The following is a 24,545-nucleotide window of genomic DNA, read 5'->3' on the forward strand; positions in this document are numbered from 1 at the left end:
GACACACATGATCAGATTTCCTTTTAAGACAGCCTGGAAGGTAAAGAAACATTAGCTTTACTGACTCTGAGGTTGCTATCAATCCTGAGCCTTAAACTCAGAGTTCACATCTCCCTCTGGCACAGCACCCTCCTGAGCTTGCCACAAGTCTAATGATTGGACTACGTCCTTCAACATCACTGCCAAGTTTCAGTGACCTTCATTAACCCTTTCAGAGGCACAAAAGACAGGACTTATGAACAAGGGCAATGGAAAAGAATGGTGACCGTTGGTGTCATGTAATTGCAAGCAGGGGTGACCGTTGGTATCATGTAATTGCAAGTAGGGGAAAGGCTTAGTTAGGTTCCTTGTTTGATGGTAGTGCAGGTGGCGTTTAAAATCAAAGGCTTTCGGGTGATTCAGCAATGTGTTGTTGCAAAAGGCAAAGAGATTTTCAAATCCCAGGAGCCAATAAAGCTATAAACTGCATCACCTGATGGCATGCTCTGTGGATCGGGCTAGTCCAGGACCAAGATGTTTAAGAAACTGTCCAAGCAGCCACATCGAATGGCTTAGGTATAGATGTCTCCACTGGTCTCCACTAGAACTGGGTAGCTATGTACTCTTGACTTCCCCTCTGAACCTATTGCCTTTCTAAACCATCCCCCAAGCAGAGAGAGCAGCTGGCATCACTGGACACAAGCTTTCTGCTTGCAAAGCAACTTTCACTTCAACCAGGAAGAGCAGATCTGACCACAGAGCTCTGCCAATCTCCAGAGTCCAAGACCGAGAGGTCTGTAAAGTCGCTGCCTTCCTCGGCCTTCCCACCTCCAGCAGCCTGAAGGACACAGCCTTGCTTCCAGACCAGCTCAGAGACACGCTGTAAAGTAAGACTCCCTCAGCCTATAGAAGCCGCCATGAAGTATTTCTGGACTGTGGCGACATGGGAGGTGGCAGGAGGAACTGTACTTTCTGGCTCTGTGGTTGTGAGGAGCTGTGTGGCTACTTGTCACCTTTCTAGGTCTCAGACAAAGGACAAATGATGAGGTGGAGGTCTAGCTAAGCTATGACGGTCAGACAGTATGGTCGGAATGAATGGACACTTGCTGTTTAGACTACAACTGTGGCCTTGTTTGTTACAGCAATGCTCACCTGGCTTGAAACTCACGCAACCGAGCTATTTACACACCTGTCTTGATCAGCTCTTGCCAGCCTGACTACCCAGCTAGCCTCACTAGGAAGAGAAGAGGTCAGGAGAAGAGGGCAGCTCCATGCTCTTCTGCACCCCAGAGGCTCCCCTTCCTGACAGCAGCTCTCCCAATGAAGAGCTGTAGCTAAGCTCTGCACCTGTTTAGGTCTAAAGAAGAAAAAAGTGGAAACGGGCTACCTACAGGGGAAAGAGGTTTGTCACACAGTAAATGGTAATGAATATCCACTATATTCACTAGACATTAGCCTCCTGAGCATAGCAGTAAGGATGCTTACATTACAGCCTAATACCAAGGATTTTCCCTATCCATGTCTAAGCCCTCAACCACTGTATGGATGACAAGTTTCCTGCTGTAAAAGAAGCGATTAGAGGCTCCCCAACCACATAATCACCCCCTGGTCGCTGGAACCTGTAAATACAACCTTATTTCTAATAAGAGATTTTGCAGACAGACGTAAGGGTTTTTGAAATGAGGAAATCATAATCCTAAATTGGCACCAAGGGTTATAAGTTGGTGACACATGTCCCTGTTAGGAACACACTGAGAGGCGATGTGGCCTCAAGCCAGAGCCAGCAAGTACCAGGAGTGAAGAGAGGTGTGAAGAGGATTGTTTCTTGAAGCCTCAGTAAGGAGTGTGGTCTAGCTAACACCAGACTTTGGCCATCTCTTTCAGAGATGAACACACTTAACAGATGCACACACTTAACCAATGCACGCACTGGCTAACTTCCTTGACTTTGGTTTCTCCATCTGTCCCATTCCCCAGCAGCCCAGAGCACCAGGAGTCCCAGTGAGCCTCTCTCACTGAGCCTCCCACACATTTCCACAAGAAAAAATTTCTAGAATCTTCCTTACTCTTCTTGAAGTACTCAGAGCCAGACCATCCTGAGGTCACATCACGGCCCATAAGGGGAGGTCACGACCAGCCGATAGGAACCACAAGTCTCCTTGAGGAAGCTTCCTCGAGGTAGAAAGCAGCCCAGCGAAAGAGAACCAGTGTTACACTTGGAAGGGGCTAGACCTTTTCTAGCCTTGGCTCATGGTCTCCTGACTCTAGTTAAAGCAATGATAATGGACACTGTTCTTCTCCCAACTCCCATTGAGAATAATGATTTGCTGGGAGGACCCTGAGACACACTGGACCGGCAGAAGGTGAGGCTCTGAGCTGCAGAAACAGCAAAGCTATGTGTGAGTCAGGCATGTGGATCAGACGTGTCCTGTAGTGAGTGCCCTGGGGGTCAGAAGGCCACTGTCATAATTCTGACTCAGCCACTACTGACTTCCAGCACCCGTCCACACATCAAGCTTAAAAGTAAAGGGAAATGAAAGAAACTGTTAAGTCCCTTTGACTTTCTAAACTCTTAGGCCCTAAAAATCCTTAAGCATTTTATTTATTTATTTATTTATTCATTTATTTTAAATTTTTTGGGTTTTCCAAGACAGGTTTTCTCTGTGTAGCCCTGGTTGTCCTGGAACTTGCTCTGTAGACCAGGCTAGCCTCAAACTCAGAGATCCACCTACCTCCATCTCCCCTGGGATTAAAAGCATGCACCACCATGCCCGGCCTAATGTACATTTATTGATAAAGCTGGCATTTGGGAGGTGGAAGCAGAGGGATCAAGACTTTAAGGCCAGCCTGGGCTATAGGAGACCCTGACTCAAAAAAACTTGACAACAAAAATGAATTTTCAAAATTCTACTTCCTTGGCATAGATGTTGGCGTGCTCTGCCCCTGGGGGATTGGGCGGGGGGGGGGGCACTATGGATCCTTCTGGATGGCTTTTAGATGATAATCAGAACTAATTCAGCTGATGCAGGTCTTAAAAACTCCAAATGTTGAGCTGTCTAGCCTAGCAGTGGCTAAAGGAAGCCAGTCCAGGCGGAAGAAGAGAGAGCACAGCCTAGGACCACACCCACGCGTGGCACCATTGTGGTTCTTGGCTCAATCCATTTCCAGATCTTCCAGCAACATGGCTCCTTCCTTATCCAGAAAGCAAATGCAGGAAGACTTTTTAAGGATTAAAAAGATAAATGTATGGAAAATACCCGCACACAGTAAGTCTGTACCATGTTGTAGTAATCACCATGACAACAGCTTTTAGATGTTTGCCCACGTTGCCCATGCTGCCATCGCTGTGGCTGCTCGGAGTGAATTTCCCACTATCCATCAGTTCCTATCTCAGAAGCATGACAAGCCAGGGACCTGAGGCCTAGGAATGTATTCTAGAGGTCTGAGAGAGCGAGGGTGGGGCAGCAGGCTGGAGCGAGTGGCCCTGTAGCTCATGTGTTTGGAATGAACCCTTCAGAGTGAGGGTCGAGCAGGGAGGGAGGTTCAGAGGAGGTAGAAGCCTTCCGAGGCATTTTATGTGATGGGAATGCCCTCTCTAGTGGGTGCCTGAGTTGTGCAACAGCAACCACAGGCTCAGCCTTTCATTTCCGTTGCTCTGTTTTAACTGGGTGGGGCTAAACGTGCAACTGGTCTGCTGTTGGCTCCTTGGTCCACCTGGCTCCTCATCCCTGGGCTGACTGGAGACGATGAGAAACAAATTGGATTTTTCACAGAATGAACAGGAGAGGCAACCACAATGGGAGACATGAGTGGGGCAGCAGGGGGAGTGGAATAGGAGTGTGTGCATGTGTGTATGTGTGTGTGTGTGTGTGTGCATGTGTGTATGTGTGCGCACGATTTGTTCTGAGGCCTCTCTTTAGAAAAAAAGAGGTGGTCTTGAAGATGGCTTTGGTGGGCTTGATCAAAGGCTCTCCTCCAGGCTAAGACCCTGTGCCAAACTGAATGTCCTCAGTAGGAGTGACAGATAGGAATGAGCTCTCTGAGACTGAAGCCCCCAAGGCTGTCAGATGATGGAGGGGAAGCACCTGGAGGGGAAGCCCAAGGAGGAAGCCTGCTTTCTCTCTCCCACACAGAAGAAGCTGACTTTGAACTCCGCACACCTCCCAGCTTATCAAGATCACATCTTGTATTTTTAACATGTCCTGTCATACGTGTAGATTTTGTTTCTCCAAATAGAAAAGAACCTTTTATGGTAGTAACGGCAATCTCCACGTCTCTGCTACCACTCAGGGCTGCCTCTCAAAGCTTCTTATCACTTTTTACCTTCCAGGAAATCAACACACATCCTGTGAGGCTTGCTTTTGCCTAGAATGGACTCTTCCTAATTCTCTGCTGTTGGTTAACTTCAACTACTCCCTCAACATTCAACTCAGAGGTCACCCGTCGCCGGAAGCCCTCCCTGAGCCCCAGGCTCGGTGTGGCACCCCTTTCCAGTGCGGCAAGTTCTCATCCGGTTCTGCAATTAAAGGTTTAAGTGCTTGTTTCCCCCTTCTGAGAGGGTCAGCAAGGTGAGAGATAGGTCACAGTGCCTGGCAGGCTGTAAATGATCATTATGTGTTGGCTAATCCTAACTTGACAGCTCTGTGGGCAGGGGAGACAGCTCAGTGAATCAGATGTCAGCCCTGGAAGTGCGAAGACTGAAGTTCAGTCCCCAGCACTTAGGTTACAGTAAGGGGGTGTGTGTCAGGCATGGTGACACATGTCTGAATCGGCAAGCTCTAGATTTAGTGAGAGATTCAGACATGCAGGGCAGAGGGCAATTAGGAAGACACTCGGTGCTGACATCTGGCCTCCACATGCGCTTCAGCATATACACAACTACACAAATAAAACAGCAGCAACAACCAAAACCAGCTATCTGCTATCTTGCAAACTGTCACCAGTTTAGAAGTCTAGAAGACTCAGCTGGAGAAAGTGTTGTGATTACCATCCAGGGGCCTGGAGGTCAGCCCTGAGATGGTACAGGGGCATCTAGGATGCTAGGAAGATTGTTGTCTCCAATGGCCAGAATGGCAAGCTTCCAGCCGGGGATTCCTAAGGTCCACTGAGAGGGACATTTCACATGAAGAGACTTAGAGAGGTAAGAGTCCTGGAAGTCCACCTTACTTTTCCTAGGGAGCTACCGAGTCTCGAATGGCAGTCAGAAGCCTTCTCACTAGAACAGAGTCTGATCCACTCAAAAGTGTGTGTGACTTCACATGGTGAGCCTCATGGATTCACTAGTTAATGTTCACGAATCTCCCAGCCAGTATTTCAGAAAGCCCCAAAGGGGGAAAAAAAGGTGGGAAGGACACTGTCTCAAAGACCAAAGGGACAAAGGTGATGTCCTCTCTGGTCTGACTGTCTTTGGGAGATGGGTTCGTGGAGGGTCCTAAGGCATGCGGTTAAGGGTGGGCGTTCAATGTTTGTACTCTGCCCATGGTAACTCTGAGGTATGTGCTCACCTGACCCCGTGAGGGCGGATGTGAGCCACATGCCGCTGTTGTGGTGACACTTTATGAGACTGACTTCTTAGATCGTGGGCTAAACTACTCCCCAGAGAAGAGGAGAACCACAAGTTGTTGCTTTCCAAAGGTCCGACTGCACCCACAGCCCCAGCGTACCTCAGAGTCCGGTTTGCTCCTTCCCAGAAAGGCAGGAGCAATTAGGGACTGTCTTGTTTCTCCCAGGGCTGTGTGCCCTTTTTCAGTGGGTTAGGTAGGCTAGATTGGCTCTGCAAACCTCAGACACCGTCACCAGAGGAAGGCAGAGCTGCCTTCTCTGGAACTGAAAGGCTTTCTTCTGTGGCTCTGATAAGATTACCAGGCTGCTGAGCCGCCAGCGTTCAGATTTCCCACGGAACCGCAGGAGCCAGGCTCCAGCCCTCCTTGCTGTGGGCAGCCTGCTGAGGATCAGGCTCTGAAACCCGACTCCGCTCCAGGAATGCTCTCCTCACCCTTTCGTGATAGGGCCAGGTCTTGACAGCTTGCCTACCAGAAACTACTCTTGTTCTCACAGCCCAGTAAATGAAAGATGTCTGCTTCAGGGAGCCAGGGTGGCCGCAAGGGTCTCCACTCAGCAGGAGGGAGAGAGAAGTGGGTATCCTGGCTTGCCAGCTAGTCCATCCAGTCTAACTCCCCCTCCCGAGCCCTACCGGTCCCCATTATGACCACCAGTGACAGGATGGGGAAAACCAGCAAGGGCCACAGGGACATCCCCAAATAATCCTTACCTAAACTTGGAGTTTCCCCTCTAATAAATAAATGAGATAAAAATAAGGTAGAGGGGCAGGGAAGATGCTCCAATGGGTAAATATGCTTGCTGGGTAAGCAAGAAAATCTGGTTTTACCCAGGGATTCCCATGCAGAAGGAGAAAACTGACTACTGAGGGTTGTCCTCTGATCGCCACATGCACAGTGTAGCAAAGGAAACCCCATACTCTCACATACACTAGTAACAATTATTATTAATAAAACAAACATTTATGTGTTAAAATGTTTTAAAATTAAACTAGCAAATGTTAAACAAGGTAAAAATAAAATACGTGAACCTAAGACATAAGTTACAGGGCTGGAGAGATGGCTCAGCTGTTAAGAGCACTGGCTGCTCTTCCAGAGGTCCTGAGTTCAATTCCCAGAAACCACATGGTGGTGCATGACCATCTATAATGGGATCTGAAGACCTCTATAGACATACAGGTATCCATGCAGATAAAGCATTTATATACATAAAATAAATAAATAAGAATCTTTTATAAAAATACATAGGTTACACAATGAATATATTATATATAATATATTGGTATACACACACACTAATATGAGGATGAAAAGATAGCTTCATTTTGTGTGTGTGTGTGTGTGTGTGTGTGTTCTTCAGAAAACGTCTCACAGAGTACTGGCTAACCTGGAACTCAGTATGTAGTTGAAGATAATCTTTAACATGGCTCTGCTGCTCTCATGTGTTGCAATTAAAGGTGGGCTAATACATCCAGGGGATCACACCCCACCCCCTTTGAGAGAGGGTTTGTCTCACTGTGGGGCCCTGGCTGGCCTGGAACTGGTTCTGTAGACAAGGCTGACCTTGAACCCACAGAGACCTGGGTTCTCTGCCTCTCTAGTGCTGGGATTAAAGGTGTGCCCCACCACACTCACACAGGTGCCCTCAGAGGCCAGAAGGGGTTTTTCCCTGGGTTCCTATCTCCAATAACTTCACCATTGTTGTTTCTAGAGACAATGACTTTGTAGCCAAAGAAGTCTGCCTGTCTCATAGTGCTGAAACACTGTCCAGACCAAACTAGCAAATAAACATACCTAAAGCCTGCTTTTTCTTTTCTTTCTTTTCTTTTCTCTTTCTCTCATCTCCAATAACTATTCACCCAAGCGTTCTGTCTTAGTCAGTGCTCACTAGGCCCTAGATATGTAAAGTATGGCCCTTCCCTCCTCACTGGGAGCTGAAGAGCCTGCCCAGGTGGGGCTGGTTAAGTGCTCTGTAGAGAGCCTCTGGGAAGTGTTGATTCTCTTTGAGCTACAGACTTTCTATTCATTTATTAGGCAAATTTTATTGGGAAGTTTGGGTTTCTGTGATGGGTACTGTGTTAGTTTATGGAGACCCACCGACCATAAGACAGCCTCTCTTACACTGAGATATATCCTCTCCTTCCCTCCCTCCTCCTGTCCCTTCCTCTTCCCCTCCCCCATCCCTTCTGTTCCTCTGCTAGGGAGCAAACCCAGGACTTCAACACTATATAAGTGCCTTGTCCTCCTCTCTTCTGGGTACTCTGTCAACTCAAATGCAGACGTTTCTGCTGCCCCTCCAGCGCATGGTCTTTACTCTCTGTCCTGCTCCTGGAGTCAGACTACACCGCACCCAGGGCCTCAGAGGGGCTCCCTGGCTTGAGCCCTTTGCACACGCAGTGGCACAATGGCGGCATCACGGTTGCCGCCTCACGCAGGACTTCTGTTTTCAACTGTTGTGGGGCAGAATCCAGGGCCATTCGTGAGCTGCCTTCAAGGTCTGAAAATGGTAAGTTAGAGGAAGGTAGGAGTTGGGAGCCCAGCTAGGGAAGGAGAAAAGGCAAAGTCGTCTAGGGGGCTTAGATTTTGGCCCCGGTGGCCACCTCTATGGGGGCACCTCCTGGCTTCCATGGCTTTATCTTGTTACTTTCACTTTTTCTTCTTTTAGGGATCCCCCTATCTTCTCAGCTAACCAACCTGCCTCCCTGAATGAACCCAGTGTATTCTCCCTGCGCCCTCCCTGAGTCTCTCCACCCAATCACTGCCTTCCTCTCAAGACTTCTGAGCAAGCATCCGCTCTGGCCTGCACAGGGCATGCTTGCAGAAGCATCCATTAAGCACACAGTGACAGGATGTGAGTGCCGTTTCCTCGATTGGATTGGGAGTGTTAGAAAGGCCCACCAGGTCAAGTGCCACCTTGCTTTGTTTATTCCAGGGAGTTCCCTATAGGCCGAGGTGTGATTGATGTGACTCACAGTGGCCACAGGGATTTGAAGATTTCCCTAACATTTGTGGTAGGCAAGTGTGGGGTAGAGCCTGAATGCGGTTAACAGGCCCTGTTGATCTGGGTTGGATGCTCAATATGGGGACATGACGTAACTCAGTTTCTTCTCAAATAGAATAAGCAGCCGCCTTCGGGAGGCTGATTTCAGGGCTCTGGTCTCCACTCATGAGCAGGTAAGACACCTGTCACTGGCTTTCATTTCCTAGCTGAGAATTGTCACCTCCTTTGTCTCCTCTTTTACTTCCTTTAACAACAGCTCAGCTGCTACCTGTTGTGGTGTTTTGCTCATTTGGTTGAGCTTTTAAAGTGACTGGTTCTCAAAAGAAACTTCAAAAACAGTCGCTGCCAGCTGGCAAGGCCGCGACACACCTCAGGATGAATGGGTGTAAGTGGATCTGTCTGGCGTTCTGGTTGACTAGGCAATCTCCCTGTGCTGGTCCAGCCTTTGGCACACAGGAATTTGGCTATCTCCATCCAAGCCCTTTTCCGTTACTGTATATATCAGCGTGTAGACAGGGGAGTCTTCTCTTTTCGTGCCTCCCACCTACCAAGCCACACAGGAAGTTGCTGGGCTGATACTTTCAGGGCCTTGGGCTCTCTCTGTTTCTTCCTCAGCTGAGGGAGGAAGAACTGGCCCTGTGAAGGGAGCCCTTCTGTGTTTCCCTAGATTAAAGTTAGAACTTGCATTGGGGCCTTCAAAGAGCACCTCACTTAAGTCCAGTTGGGCTTCCATCGTATGTCCATTACAGTTCTGTTAGCTTCCCCATGGCTTCCAGGGCCACCAGAGGTACCCTGAGCTCTGCCCGAGGAAGGAGCTGATAAGTACAGCCGTTTCTTTATGAGTTTTTTCCTGGTCCAGCAACCTGACTATCCTCTGTCCTGTAGTAGTAGGCAGCACAGAGAATCCTATTGCTTTGAGTTTGCAAGGTCTTGACCATATGTAAGAACCCATCTGGAAAGTTTTGTGGTCTATCTACCCTAATCAACTACTTCCTGACTTGCAAATGTCTTACAGAAAGGCCATCTCAGACCCCAGCGTCCCAGGTCCTCAGCATGCCCTCCCCAAGTGCCCAGAGTGCAGAATGCAACCTTGTTACTTTAAGACAACTGGCTGAGCTGAATATGCAGCCTTGCTATTGTTCTTTCAGAGAGGACAAGCAGACTGTGAAACTTCTAAAAGAGGAGTGGACTCGGGCCTGGAAGGGATTGAACTTCTCTGCACTGGGATCTCTGCAGACCTGGGGCTAAAGAGAAGTTGCCTTTTGAGTGGGAATAGGAATCACCTTAAAGGCCTGTAGTTTTTCCCACCTCTTCTTTTCTCTTTGAAAATCCCAGGTTAGGATAAAATAAAAGGTCACAGTTTCTCTTTTTTTCTTTTCTTTCTTTGTGTGTGTGTGGGGGGTGACTGGGGGGGGGCGTTGAACCTAGGGCCCTGCTCATTCTGTTCCTCTGAGCTCACCTGCAGCTAGTCTAGGTTTGAAGGGAGACAATCTTTGGAAATCTGTAGACCTGGAAGAGGGAGCTAGGTGAACTAGCACTCCCTGGATGGAAAGCGGTGGCCAGTATTCCACTGAGATTGGAAAAGTGCAGAGAAAGTCTGAGACTCACCCCTGCATACCTCTCAGATCTAGCTACCACACCCCAAGGTGTACACAGCCTCAGGAGGCAGGGCATCTTGGAGAGCCTCCAGTTCCTCAGAAATAAGTTTATTTGACCGGCGGCAAGGGAAGTTATGAAAGAAGATGTGACAGACACAAGGGGCATCAGAAGTAAAAGAACAACTGGTCAGAAAAACCACGCTGCAATCAAAAGGGGCAGCCATGCGGGCAGAGTCCCGGCCTCGACTGCCAGCTCTGGGTCTCAGTGCCTGAGTTGCTGGAGTTTTTGTTTGAGAGGTTCTTGGCTCACACCTTTATCCGCTTATGACTTCAGTTGTACCTGACTTCAGTTTTATTTTCTACAAAAACGTGTATGTGCACAGTCAGAACACCTGAATTGCTACAAAGGGCCCCCTCCTTCGCCTTGACGTCCTTTCCTGACAAACCCATGCCGGCCCACAGGGGTCTCCTAGGAGCAGGGACCAGCCTTTCTCGACTTAGCCCTGCGACGCTCCGGCTGCGTGCTCCCTGCTGAGCGCAGGGATAGCGACCCGGGCAGGAGCGCTCTGACCTCCTTCTCCCCCGACCCGAGGCCCGCCTCGCGTCCTCGCCCGTCTTTTACCTCCATGTCCTCCAGGTGGTCTTCCGGCTGCGGACACGCCTGCTCTCTCCGGGTTAAGAGCCCACGATCCCCGCTGTCCCCTCAGCTCCCAGCCCGGGTTACTTTCGGGCTGTAGCGGGCACAGGGCGAGTGGGCGGCGGCGCGCGCCTGGCTGCACTCGGCTGCGGGACTGCCCCAGCTGGGGGCCCTGCGCCAGAGAACGAGGAAGGAGGAGGAGGAGGGAGGGAGGGACCGAGGGACGCAGGAGGAGGGGAGGGGAGCAGGGAGGGAGGCCGGATCGGGGTTTAAATTTAGACACAAATCTAAACAGATACTGTCCCTCCCAAGGCAGGACTCAAGAGCCCGCGCCACGACTCCATTAATCTGCCCAAACATGGCCTGGGCAGCGCCGCGCCCCCTTTCTCGCGAAGTTTCTCAGGACCCTGGGCTTTGCACATTTTCAGACCACCTCAACTCTCCCTCTTTTAGCCTGCCTCCTTTACTTTCCTTGTCCCTCGAATCAGAATTGCCTTTTCATCCTTTTTTTTCCTCTTTGCCATTTTCTTCTTTTAATACCAGTTTTCCCAGCCTCCGGTCCTCCTCCTGTCCCCTCCACATCCTTTCCTGTATTACTTAACCTCGTACCTGGCCTTCCTCTGTTCAGTAGCCTAATAGGATCATCGTTGCTATGATACCTCTTTTCTGGGATTCCATTTGCAGGAAACAATTATCAGTCTGCCCATCTATGATCTGTTTGTATGAAGAAGAGGAAGAACCCAAGCAAAGTGTCCCAAGTTTCCTGCTGAGAACTTCTCCTCTGCTCTGATGCATGCAGCACAGGGGGTTGTGGGAATATCTGCTCCTACATGCTGCATGCTAAAGGACCTTTCTCCCCCTATTCCTATCAAATATAGCAAAGGGCACAGTCCTAAACATCCAATTCACAGAAGGCCCAGCTTAGTAACTCTCCCCAGGGAATGTTGGTTTGTACAGCCCTCTAACAGCAAAAAGGCTGTGTGGGAAGGATATAGGGACGTGAATCTGTGCCAAGGCCATTGTCTGCTACTGGGGTATAGCTCTGGGTGCCTCTTCGGGGTCCCATTTCTCAGGGAAAATGCCTTCAGGGAATTGGCTGGCAAGGATACCTGTGTGTCTTCTTACAGCATTCCCCAACTTTGGAATGGTTCCCCAACCTGGACCTGCTATCCTAGGTAGGGAGAGAGAGCCAACACAGCGGTGGACCATAGCACAGGGCATTGGTGCTGCCCCTGTGCAAAGAGAAACCACGACCAGAAACCAGCAGAGAACTCCGCCATGCTGCAAAGGCTGTGCTGACTGCTTCTCTTCACAGTTGGTCTGTGGACCTTGGGGCCACAGGCCTTCTAACCTTACTTTGTAAAACACGATGTCAGAGCAGCCTCTGTGCATTGAACTCAGCAGAGTATAGGGGGAGAAGGACTTCATGGAAGAGATCATCAAAAGCTTTCAGCAGCAGACGGAGGGTGAGATTCTAGTCTGATGCTTCCTAGATGTGTTCCTTTAGAAAAGCCTCTTATCTGATCTTCATTTTCTGCATCTTCACGGTGTGGCAGGCACTTGGAAAGAGCAGCTATTTTAAAAGCATGTAATGTCACTACATAGCTCAGATGGATACACACCCCATAATCCTTTTATTTATTTAAGAGTCAAGGATTCTGGGTTCCAAAGAAAGCGGTCCCTTATTCTATCTACCTAGCTGCAAGCAGATTCTAGAACAGAGATGACAGAAGCAAGAAAGGAATGTCTTGCTGATCTTGAATTTCTGATCCCCTTGCCTCGGCTCCCCGATACAGGGATGATAGGTGTGTGTCTTCAGGTCAGGCTGATTTCCCCTTTCTCTTGGAGCTGGGCACTCCTTTCCACTCAGAGACAGCAGCATGAATCCTTCCGGGTCCACCAGCATGAGGGCGGAAGTGTCTACCCAGAAGAAACCGTTAGGCCCAGATAATACCACAGCCACCAAGGTGAGATGCAGCTGCTCTCCTGCTCCACCCTCCTCAGGCAGGGCCTCCTTAGGCTGAGAGCTGATCACCCGCGGAGAAAACACCACAGCCCCTCCACAAGTGCAAAGCAAGGAGCTGCACCTGGGCTCTTTGCCCCCATGGGGCCCTGCTCCCAGGGAAGGAGAAGAGTGGAATACAGAAACCCAGAGCTGCGCTCAGCAATCCGGAGTATGTGTGGGATGTATTCTTCTCCTATCCTCCCTTCCACCTCTGTAGAAGATCACCAGAAACCAAAGTGGAGTCAGGCAGGCTCATACACACCCAGCTCTTCTGACAACCAAGGGGAAGAGAAAGTGGCTGTCTTAGTAGCGCTCTCTCCCCTCTCCAGGGTCTAGCTGGCTCAGAAGGGCTCACTTCCTCCACACTCAACCTGGGTTTCCCTTTTACACAATCTAATAATCTAAACCAGCTAAGCAAGAGACTTTGGAACACTGGAGATGCAGCTTGGGCCAACAAAGGGCGGGAGAGGAGACGCCTGTGTACACGGGCAGCCCTTACACACAGGCTGTCAACAAGTATCAGATGAACAACTATGTGGAAAGGTGAAAGAAGGAAGAGCAAAAGCTGACTGGCAGGATGTGAACGGAAGTCAGAGTCACTCAACGATTACATTGCCACCAGCTCTGGGTCCTAGGGGAGAGGACTTCATGGAAGAGATCATCAAAATCTGTAAGTGGTAACTGAATAGACTGATTGGATGCAGAACTTCCAGAGACTCCAATTAGCCACCTCTTTGTAAATGCCCTTCTAGTGCTGCTGATCATTTATTTTAATTGATTAATAAACCTGATGTAGCATCTCGGTTCTAGTTTCATTTCTATCACAGTAATAAAATACCCCAACCAAAAGCAACATAGAGAAGGGGAGTTATTGGCATAACATTCCAGATTACAGCCCATTATTTGGGGGGAAATCAAAGCAGAACCTTAAAATAGCATATCCACAGTCGGGCAGAGAACAAATGCTTGGTCCTTTTGTGCTTGCTCTGCTAGCTTTCATCAGGTCCAGCCAGGGGAATGGTGTTGCCCACAGTGGGTGAGGGCAACTAGTAATCAAGACAAAACCCCCATAGGCCAACCCTAGCCAATTAATTCCGCCTTAAACTGGTTTTAGGTTGTGCCAAGTTGACAGTTAAGACTATACAGTATATCTCTCTGCGTCCCAGGCTTGCCTCAGAATTTCTCAGTACTGTGTTCCAGGAACACTAGCCCTATCTTCCACAGGTACCCAAATCTGTGGTACTCAAGTATTCTGTATACGATGGCATGGTATAAGCTATGCACAGAGTTCTGCATTCTTTAAATTATCTCTAGCTTACTTCTTAAAAATTTACATCTCTCTCTCTCTCTCTCTCTCTCTCTCTCTCTCTCTCTCTCTCTCTGTGTGTGTGTGTGTGTATGTGTGTGTGTGTGTGAAAACATATCACTCACACAGCGCATGTATGGAGGTCAGAGTCAACTTTTGATAGTTGGTTCTCTCTGTCCACTATGTGGGTTCAGAGGGTCAAACTCAGGTTATCAAGTTTGGTGACAATTTCCTTTACCCACTGAGCCACCTTACTGGCCTCAGACTACTTTCAATATCTATAATAATGTAAGTGCTGTGCCAGTAATTGTGTTATTTGGGAATATGGGGAAAGCAAAAGCCTATATGAGATCAATAGGGGTGTACTTTTGTCCTGAGTATTTTTTTTTGAGTCCATGGATGCAGAATCACAATTACAAAGAACTGATTGTCTACATTTCAGGCCTAGATCTGGGAATGTGACAATATAACCTAAAAGCCCCTGATTCATTCTGCCACAAAGGAGGATCGGGGATTCATGAGGAAGGCTTTCAATCAGGCCTTCCTGGGGAGATCAGTAGATCGATCGGCCCCATTGGGAAATCATCAATAATGTCAAGGATGGTTGGAATCAATCTCCTCATTATAGTGGTACACACCTCTAATCCTAACATCCAAGGGGCAAAGAAGTTCTGTGAGCTTGAGGCCACCCATATCTACATAGCTAGCTCCAGACCAGCCAGAGCTACATAGAGAAATCCTGTCTTAAAAATGAACAAACCAATGTGAAAAAGTAGAGGGCTACCATGGACCCTGAGGTGGTACCAAGGATATGCGTACATGGGGCTCATGGTTTTCAATCTATAGAAATGATTGTCGTGATAGATGTATATCACTGTGTATATGTGTATTTCCTCCTTTGATACACTGAGATGGCCCAGGAGCAATGGCGCACAATAACAGCAGCACACAGCCCTATATCTTTCTTTCTGACTATTCTTCGCTAAAAGAACAGATGTGGTTCCACAAAGTAAGAGAACCCCAGGACAGTCTTATACCAGGAAATAAGGCCATTCTCACTAGCTCATAGGGAGATGCTAAAATGATACTGAAGTCAGTTTACTTGTGACAGTGAAGTGAACAGAGAAGACGGTTCACAAGTGACCAGAGCAAATCCCACAAGTGAGGGAACAGACCACATCCTGAGCGCTCTGATAAGGTACAGAACCTATCACTGCTTCTGTGTTATTTTAACCAAAAGGGACCAACTGGAGCCCTCCTCATCAGGAACCTAAAGGGACCTTCCTAATCAGGAAGAAACATTGCACAAACCAATAGGAAGTTGTTTCTCAAATTGGCTGGTCTACAGTCTTAGGAAGAGTCATTGTCAATGTTGAGAGGAGGCAGGGAGGGGCTCTGGGTGGGGAAGGCAGCAGACACGTGGCAGCTGATTCAGACACACAGTTTTATATTGGCTCTTTTGTTACATGCTACAAAAAATTTGTGAAGTTTACATATAAATGCTAAAATGAATCGTGAGCAAAGGGATTATGAGATTTCTTTGTATTAATTTTTCAATTTTCTCCAAGTTTAAAATCATTGGGCAGGAGCAATGGTTTCATGGTTAAGAGAATATCTTGTTCTTGGTTCCCAGTACCCACATCGGGTGGCTCACCCCTTCACCCCAGTAACTCCAGGAGATCAATATGCCCTTTGTAGGCTTCTATGGGTACCTATATCTTCATGGCACACATACAACACAGACTCACAAACATAGACAAGATTATATTAAACTAAACAAATTAATAAAAACAGTAGTGAGGTGGGGAGATTCTGGACTGAGCCCAGCTCTGTCACTTCATTTTCCAATGCGAGGGCCCAGTGATACTGACCTGGAGGCACAGCTAACACTAGGAGTCCAGCCTTCAGATAATGCAGGCTAAGATGGGGAAGAGATGATTATTCTGGCACACCTTTGCAAAAGTCTTTGTGTTGCTTCAGTGGGCCAAGTTAATACCTCTCCCTACCCCCACCCGGTCACTGAGACTGCCTTGGAACCCTCTGTGTAACCAAGGCTAACCTTGAATTCTTTTTTTTTTTTTTTTTTTTTTTTTTTGGTTTTTCGAGACAGGGTTCTCTGTGTAGCCCTAGCTGTCCTGGCACTCACTCTATAGACCAGGCTGGCCTCGAATTCAGAAATCCGCCTGCCTCTGCCTCCCAAGTGCTGGGGCTAAAGGTATGTGCTACCACTGCCCAGAAACCTTGAACTCCTGATCATTTTGGAGAAAAGATGTAACTGAGTGGAAGACATTGGCCACCAAGATAGAGTTGGCAGCTCTGGATCTCTGAGGGAAGGCTGCTGGCATGGCTGCTGCAGGAAGGGAAGGCCATGAATGAACCATGTTAGAGAAGGCGCGCCAGCACACTGGACGACCAACAGGCTAAAGGAGTGTGGTAAAACCCAAAGGCGATCCAAAGGTTCTAGCCAATGCTCCCTTCCTTTTCTGAGGCATGATCTTAGGGCTAGGAGTAGAGTTTGGCCAACTAATCAAGCCAGTTCAAGCCCAGCCAAGGTCATTCAGATCACTTGTGCATCAGCTTCAACTTTAGCGGCCAGGGGCAAGGACCCAAGGAGATTTGAAAAACCATGGACCCAACTCCTCATAGGTTAGGGGGTTGAGCCTGATGCTAGTGTACTCATTTGCAAAAGTCTACTAAAGCCTTGTATCTTCACTGTTAGTTTCTCTGTCTGTCCTGTGGTGGTCTTGCTGTCCATCTGTCCTGACAGAAAACCAGCGCTGGTCCTGTGCTCCCCACACCTTTACCAGTCAGTAATGAATTCTGACTCTGAGATACCCATGGGGATCCAGTCCCTCAATCTTGCCTCTGCATGAGGCGAGCTGGTCTTGACCAAGCTGCACATCTCCCAGCTGTTCTCCTCGCCTCCACCATTGCTTACCGCTCCCCCTCCCCCGTCATTTTTTCTGGACTCTCCAGGTTTGGCTCTGAGGAATCCTCAGGATGCAGCTGAAGTTCTCGCAGACTCACTTGCGCCCATTTGTGACAGACCACACTTACTCCTCTAGCCTTTTCTCTAGAGGACACTGAGTCTTAGCCTTTGGAAAGTAGAGGCAGGAGGGTTGTTAGGTCAAGGCCAGTCTGACTACACAGCAAGACTCTGTCTCAAAGAAACAAACAGAACAGCAATAACCCTCCCAAGGACCCTCAGTATTATTTGATCGTGTCATTTGAATTACTTCAGGGCTACCAGAAAGTTTTTTTCTGTCCCTGGAATACATTCAAGACAGGGCTTCTCTGTGGGTAGCCCCGGAAGTCCCGGAAGTCTCTCTTTTAGACCAGGCTGGCCTCAAAACTCACAGAGATCCACCTGCCTCTGCCTCGAGAGTGCTGGGATTAAAGGCATGTGCCACCACTGCCTGGCTCCCCTAGCTTTGCAGGAAGTTGCCTCCTGACTCACCTCATTTAAGTTCCCAGCTGAGGCTTCCTCTGGGAAGACTTTCTCAGTGTCTTCCTGACCTAACCCAGCTCTGGGAAGACTTTGTAACAGCCCACTTACTTTCTCCACGCTCCACCGAAAGTTCGAGGTTAACGAGGGATCCCTGCATTCTCTTGGGTTTCGTGGTCAGTGATGACTTCCAGTTTGATGTCCATACATGCTGGATAAATGACTAAGGACTGGACGGGCGCTTGCTCCATGCAAAAAGGAAGCTTCCTCATTTGTAATGCAGTTCTTGCCTGTCTCCCTAAAGACGGACTAGTACTAACCGTGCCAGAGCAGAAAGTTCATAGCGCAGCGGTTTAGGGTCAGCTCCGTCATCGACATTCTGGGCCACTTGTGACTTCTGATTTTGTCTCTCAGGTTCATTGATAACATAGGAATGAGGGAATTCACTGCATTGATACGTAAGGAATGCTTAGGATAGCACAGTCACATGACCATAATAAATACACTCAGTAGCACGGGGGGGGGGGGGGGGGGGGGGGAGGGCAGAAGGTTAAAACCTGGCTGGGCCACACGTAACTCACTTCACTCACAACATGGTTCCCAGGTCACCTCTCAGTTCCAAGCCATCCGGCCCCCAGTGATTTCCACCTGCTGTTTAAAGCCTCTGAGCTTGGCCACCATCTGACCTCAAGAGAAAGCCTTTGCTAGGCTTCATCTTTCTCCTTTGTACTCTGTATAGTGGTTCTTGAATATTCTACATTCAGATGCGATTCTTTTCTTATGCTTTACACAAGCCAGAAAAGGAAGAGGAGCAGGAGGAAGAGGAAGAGGAGGAGGAAGAGGAAGAAGAGGAAGAGGAAGAGGAAGATGATGATGATTTTTCATACCACAATTTGGAATAAAATTTGCAATATTGAATAGTTATCATTTTGGAAACCATTTTCAGGTTCCCCATAGCTAAATAACACACAGACAAGTATCTATAGTTTATTCCTAGTGTGAGCAGAGGTGATTATTGTTCTTAACATTTTCTACATGTTAACGCTTGACTTGTTTCTCTTCCATGTGCAAATGGACAGTTCTTGGTGCTGCAGTTTTCTATATGACTTTGCCTTTTGAGGGTGTGTATGTCACAGCTCCATCGTCTAAACTCAGACATTCTCCTTTACCTCCCTACTTCCTGATCCGTCTGTGACTTAAGACTTTCCTCACCTTGTACATTCTATACTATAGGCTCCATGAGGCAAGCTCGGGGGCGCTAACTTATTAACCATCACTCCTCTGAGAACAGGCAATCTAATAAATCAAATACTGTGCTACATATTCTGAAGTGGTGGGCAGCGAGGTGATGCTGGGTCCTGAGGAAAACCATGGGTGATGGACTGGTCCAGGAAAGCCTGGGGGACAAGAGGAGGGGGAAGTGGATCATGGTGGAGTGCAGAATGGGAAGGGGGGGTGACACAGGGGACAGGACCTTAGGAGCAAGGGGTGGGGAGAGCATGAGTGTCCCCCAGAGGCCAGGCTGAAGTTGCCCTCAGGCTGGTAATGTGTATTCCAAAGGGCGCACACACAACAGTCTTTAAGCAGGTGTAAGTCTGGGGTTCAACTCCTAGGAAAGTCAGCTACATGCAGAGTATTGATCTGCCAGTATTTTACCATTGCTGTTTTCCCTGTGAAAATAGATGATGTATGTGTGTTTGTGTGTGAGTCAGTGTGATTATGTGTGTGTGTCTGTGTGATTATGTGTATCAGTGTGATTATGTGTGTGTCAGTGTGATTGTGTGTGTCTGTGTCTGTGTGATTATGCATGTGTGTGAATTTGTGTTTGTATGAATTTGTTTGTCTGTGTGTGTGAGTGCGTATCTGTGTTTGTGAGTTTGTATGTCTGTATGTGTCTGTATGTGTCTGTATGTGTGAGTTTGTGTGTTTGTATGTGTGTGTATGTGTGTGTATGTGAGTGTGTCTGTGAGCTTGTGTGTCTCTATGAGTGTGTATGTGAGAGTGTATCTATGTGTGCATATCTGTGTGTATTTGTGTATTTGTTAGTGTGTATCTGTGTCTGTGTGTGTGAGAGTGTATGTGTGTGTGTGTGTCTTTGTGCATGTATGTATGTGCTCGTGTGTTTCTGGTATGAGTGTGTGTGTCTGTGTGTGTGTGTATGTGGGAGTGTAGCTATGTGTGTGTGTATATTGGTTGGTTTCTATTTTGTTTCTTTTTCCTTCATTCACACAAGGAAGGGCTTTTATGCGGCAACAAAAAGGGAAAGAAGGGTGATCTAGAAAAGCAAGGTGATGTCTGAGGCCAGAGTTTACTACCGGTAGGTTCTGTGAGAAAGGAAACTCTGTGAGAAAGCAGAATTACTCAATCTTTCTGCTTCTTTTATTTGATGTGAACTCTCATCCGCCATGGGTACAGAACTCCTAAAATCAAAACCCACTATGAATCTGAAACCGGGCCTCCATGAGTTAGGCACTGAATCTGACTGCACAGCAAGGCTCGTTCAGAATGGAAAGGGCCCAAGGCCCCCTGATAAAAGCCACTCGGGGAGAGGAGTGGTCTCTCCAGCTCTACAGCGAGAGGGAGTGGTGTGGGTGGCAGTGGCGGGGAGTGGGGTGGGTGTGGGGACAGGGAGGAATTTGCATCTCATGGCTCTGTCAGATCTGAAAGCTCACATCCTGTTTTTCTGTAGGTTGGGCGCATCGGGCTCCAAGAGCCTCCTCTGACCATGGCCTGCCTCAGGAAATGAGTGTCAACAGTCTTGCAGATGGGAACCAAACTTCTGGGTGACTGACTACCCAAGAAAAAGCAAGTCCAGCCCCACCAGACCCTGCCCTCCCTCTACCCCAATTCTGAGACTCCAGGCCTCACCCCCTCCTCCCCGGAGACTATCAACAGGAAGTTAAATCGGCTGGAACACTCTGTTCCCTTGACATTTTTTGTTTTAAATCTGCAGCTGTGTTAAGGCTTCATGAATCCTCTCTGGCTCTGCATCTTGGGTCCATATCTTTGCCTGTCTGGTGCTTTTCCTCCCTCATCCATGCACAGAAGGCTGAAACTATGGAGAAAATTTGGCACCAAGAATTGAGGCTATATAACGGCATGAGAGCAGGCAAATGAGAATGAAGGAACGGTTTGCAAAAAGGGAGTCAGGTGCTGAGAAAACACCAGGGGCTGCGGTGCTGGCTGCTGGAATGCTAAGGATGTTGTTGGTCTGGCTTGGGGATCATTACTGAAGAAGGACCGTCAAGACTGTAAAGGAACCCAACATAAACTCCCTCCTCGTTCACCCATGGTGCCCACCCCTTATCAGTCACGCGTGGGTGTGTATCTTCTCTCCTAACATCCTATGCTGCCAGCTCAGCATACCGCAGCCGCCCACCCGGATTCACGCGTACATTCAGGAAGCAGTTGGCGTGGAAGTGAACGAAGCGTCCTTCCCTCTGTCCTTTAATCTCAACCTAGCTTGTCAGGTAAGGAATAAAAGAAACAGAACCAAAATAAGCAAGCTACAGTTCCCAAATGCAACTTGGTCCTGTTGGAGATGCTGTTTCTCCTTTTCCTTTGGCCACTCCCGTCTGTCTCGCTACTTGTAGATGTTCCTGTCTTCATAGAGTATGGCGGCTCTGGCACTCTTCGGAGTGAGACGCCATCACTCGAGGGCTGTCTTTCCTTTTGTTGCCTCGCACTCATGTATAGAGAGAAAGTAACCTTAAGAGTCAGACTAAGAGAGAAAATACCTCAAGAGTTAGACTAAGCCTCCGAAGCCATCAAGCACTTTAGGACGGGAATTAAGCTCTTCCAAGTTCTCTCTCAACAGAGCGTAGAAGAATGTCCCCCATTCGCTGTAGAAGCCTGTCCATTGCTGCGCATGTGCAAAGCATCAGTGCTGGTGCGGAAGACCACCCAGGAAAGTGGCTTATCATTGGTTCCTCTGGGTATGCCTCCTGTGTAAAGCCTTAGTGACCATGGCCCCTCAGACTCGGGTATGCCTCCTGTGTAAAGCCTTAGTGACCATGGCCCCTCAGACTCGGGTATGCCTCCTGTGTAAAGCCTTAGTGACCATGGCCCCTCGGACTCATGTGTGAGAGAACACACACACCTCAACTGTGTCCTAAATATCTCTATAACCACACTAAGAAATCCAGACGATGCTGCAAAACCCAGATGCAGATCTTTAATTAGCTACTGGTCATCCTGGGCTTGCTCCCTGCCCACCTCCTTTTCCTTCCTCTCCTTCCTTTCTGCCTTTCTTCTCTTTTTTTCTACTCCTTTTCTTTTTCCCTTTCTGACTCTGAAGATCAAAACTGTAGCATCACACATGGTAAGTAAACAGTCTGCCAAATTTGATATGCAATAAATTTTAAACCATATACATATGATACACACACACACACACACTGTGTAGCCCTGGCTGCCCTGGAACTCACTCTGTAGACCAGGCTGGCCTCAAACTCAGAGATGGGCCTGCCTCTGCTGGGATTAAAACTTTGTTTTATTTCTTCAGAGTCTTACTAAACTGCCTAAGCTCACCTTGACCTTCCTGTCTCAGTGTCATCAATGCTAGAATTCATTACCATTCATTTTTACTCTCAGCCCAAACATTGTATTTTATTTTTAATTATAAGTATTTATTTGTGTGTGTGTGTGTGTGTGTGTGTGTATGTGTGTGTGTGTCACACTGATCAACACAGTACATGTGTAGAAGTCCGAGGAAAACTAAGGGAGCTGGTTTTCTCCTTCTACCATATGGGACCCAGGGATGGAACTCAGGTTGGCCGACTGAACCAGAAGCTTCTTTACCCACTGAGCTGTCCCGCTGGCCCCCAAGCCCCATGGTTTAAAAAGTAAAGCCTACAGTTAGCATCAAACCCCACAGTGAAAAACTGACAGCTTTCTCCACAAAGTCAGCAGCAAGGAGAGGGGGCTCCGTCTTTCCACTCGTGTTCAACAAGGCACCGGGAGTTCTAGTCAGAGGAGTCCGCAGGAGGAGATAACACACATGGGAACTGGAGAGGAGGAAGAAACCATCGCTTTCAGATGGCGTGATTTTGTTTGTATAAAACCCTGAAGGTCCGGTAAGAAAACACTGCTGGAAACAATAAACAGATCCAGCAATGCTGCAGGATAGAATATTAACACAGAGCTCAGTTTCTGAAGGCAAGAAAACAGTGTTATTTGAAATGGCATAAAAATGAACTGCGTAGGATGGAGCCGGCTTAAAAGGAGGGAAACACTGGACACAGAAAACCACAAACATTGAAGGAATTAAAGAAAGCTAAATAAAGAGAAAGACATTATGTGTTCATAGCATAGATGGGATTGTTACATTGCTAAAGCAGCCACATTTGCCAAAGCTATCCAGGTGTTCAGTGCCATCCTTGTCAAGGTTGCAATAGTACTGGAAAACAGACAGGAAGGAAGAAAGGAGGGAGGGAGGGAAGGAAGGAAGGAAGGAAGGAAGGAAGGAAGGAAGGAAGGAAGGAAGGAAGGAAGGAAGGAAGACTTGCAAAATTTATATGGAAGCTCAAGGGACTCTAAATTACCAAAGCCTTGGAAGTTGCCGGCCTCAGATTTCTTGAATTCGAAGCATAGGACAAAGCTACAGTAATCAAAACAATGTGATTATTGGCACAAAACCAGACACACAGACCAAGAGAACAGAATAGAGTTAGAAACAGACCCTCATGTCTACGTCACATGATCTTCAGCAAGGGAACTGGCGTTATGTGTGGAGAAAGGGTGGACCTGGTACACAGCAATGGAAAAGCCACACGTTCACGTGCTCAAGAATGAAGGTGGCCACGTGTCCGTTCTGTATAAAAATCAATCCCAACTGAATTAAAGGCTTGGCTTTTTTGGCACAGACCTTCAACTCTAGTGACTCTAGAAGACACAGGTAGGAGGTTGACATGGTCAAGGCCCAGCTGGACCACATAGCTGAAAACTCTGCTTCAAAATGAAAGGTAAAGGAAATCTGACTCCACAGCTCAGTGGCAGGTACTAGAAGCCCTGGGTTCAACCACTGGTATATACATACATCATACATGCATCATACATACATACATACATACATACAGGGGTAAAACTGAGCTCTACCATGAAAATGTGTGCCAGTTTAGCAATGTTTTTTGTTTGTTTGTTTGTTTTTAATGTAGCACCAAAATGGCAGAAAACAGTGGTAAAATAGACACAGGGACTAACTACATAGACCTGGAAACTCTAGAACGTTAACAGGAATAATACGGTGAAAGTCAAGCTATGCCACTGAAAATAATTATGTATCTGATAAAAGTGTAATATAAAGCAGTTCATGTTTTATAGATATAAAATATTTATGTAAAATATACAAAAAATACAAAATATAAAATAGGAATATAAAAGAGAATATATAAAAAAGTTTTTAAAAACCTAAAAAAAGAAAAAAATAGCCTCTCCTACAATTCAATAACACACAACAACAAACCCACTAATTCAGTTTAAAAGTAGCTGGAAGGACCTGGGTGGACAGCTCCCTTAAGAACGCGTGCAAGTCTATGAAAGGATGTCTGATGCCACTAATCATTAGAAAAACAGCAGAATCTCGATGATCTATGACTTCACACTCATTTAAGATGGTGTCTGCTGAAGACCACAATTCAAAAGACAGCTGTTGGGGGCACAACATGAAGGTCCTTGTGCCCAGAGATCTCCAGGAAAACCAGCAATGTTGAGTACATAGGATTGTCCTCTCAAGGGGATGGATGTAACACCTGCTCTTCCACCCAGAAAGCTGGGACTTTCTGTGTTGTGCAATTACCTGTGTGTATGTGCACCGGGCTGGGCCTGGTGCTCAAGGAGGTCAGAAGAGAGCTCTGGATCCCGCGGACCTGCACGTACAGATAGTTGTGGACTGTCATCTGGGTGCTGGGAACTGAACCCGGGTCCTCTCAAGAGCAACAAGTGTTCCTAACTGCTGTGCCATCTCTCCAGTCCAAGGGAGCCCCCGCCCCTGCGTCCCCTTGCCCACCCTGCACAAT

General features: G+C 47.8%; 1 protein-coding gene and 1 long non-coding RNA gene across 4 annotated transcripts in view; one reads left to right on the forward strand and one right to left on the reverse strand.

The window, feature by feature from the left end:
• Rcsd1 (RCSD domain containing 1) overlaps positions 1-11,495 on the reverse strand; it is a 61,632-nt gene extending 50,137 nt beyond the window's left edge. For 2 of the 3 annotated variants that reach the window (XM_052201074.1, XM_052201072.1), the window contains exon 1: positions 11,433-11,495. In XM_052201074.1, coding sequence (XP_052057034.1) covers positions 11,433-11,480 — 48 coding nt within the window. In that variant the 5' untranslated portion in view covers positions 11,481-11,495. Of the gene's footprint in view, positions 1-10,758; positions 10,966-11,432 lie in introns of those variants that run through there. The other variant, XM_052201073.1, reaches the window with a different exon arrangement.
• LOC127697805 (uncharacterized) lies at positions 11,383-24,226 on the forward strand. The gene is made up of 3 exons (XR_007980533.1): positions 11,383-13,448; positions 20,219-20,999; positions 21,347-24,226. It is a non-coding gene; the product is annotated as an uncharacterized LOC127697805 (long non-coding RNA).
• The last annotated feature ends 319 nt before the right edge of the window (positions 24,227-24,545 follow it).

The sequence above is a fragment of the Apodemus sylvaticus genome, chromosome 12, assembly GCF_947179515.1.
Source record: "Apodemus sylvaticus chromosome 12, mApoSyl1.1, whole genome shotgun sequence".
Classification (NCBI taxonomy): Eukaryota; Metazoa; Chordata; class Mammalia; order Rodentia; family Muridae; genus Apodemus; species Apodemus sylvaticus.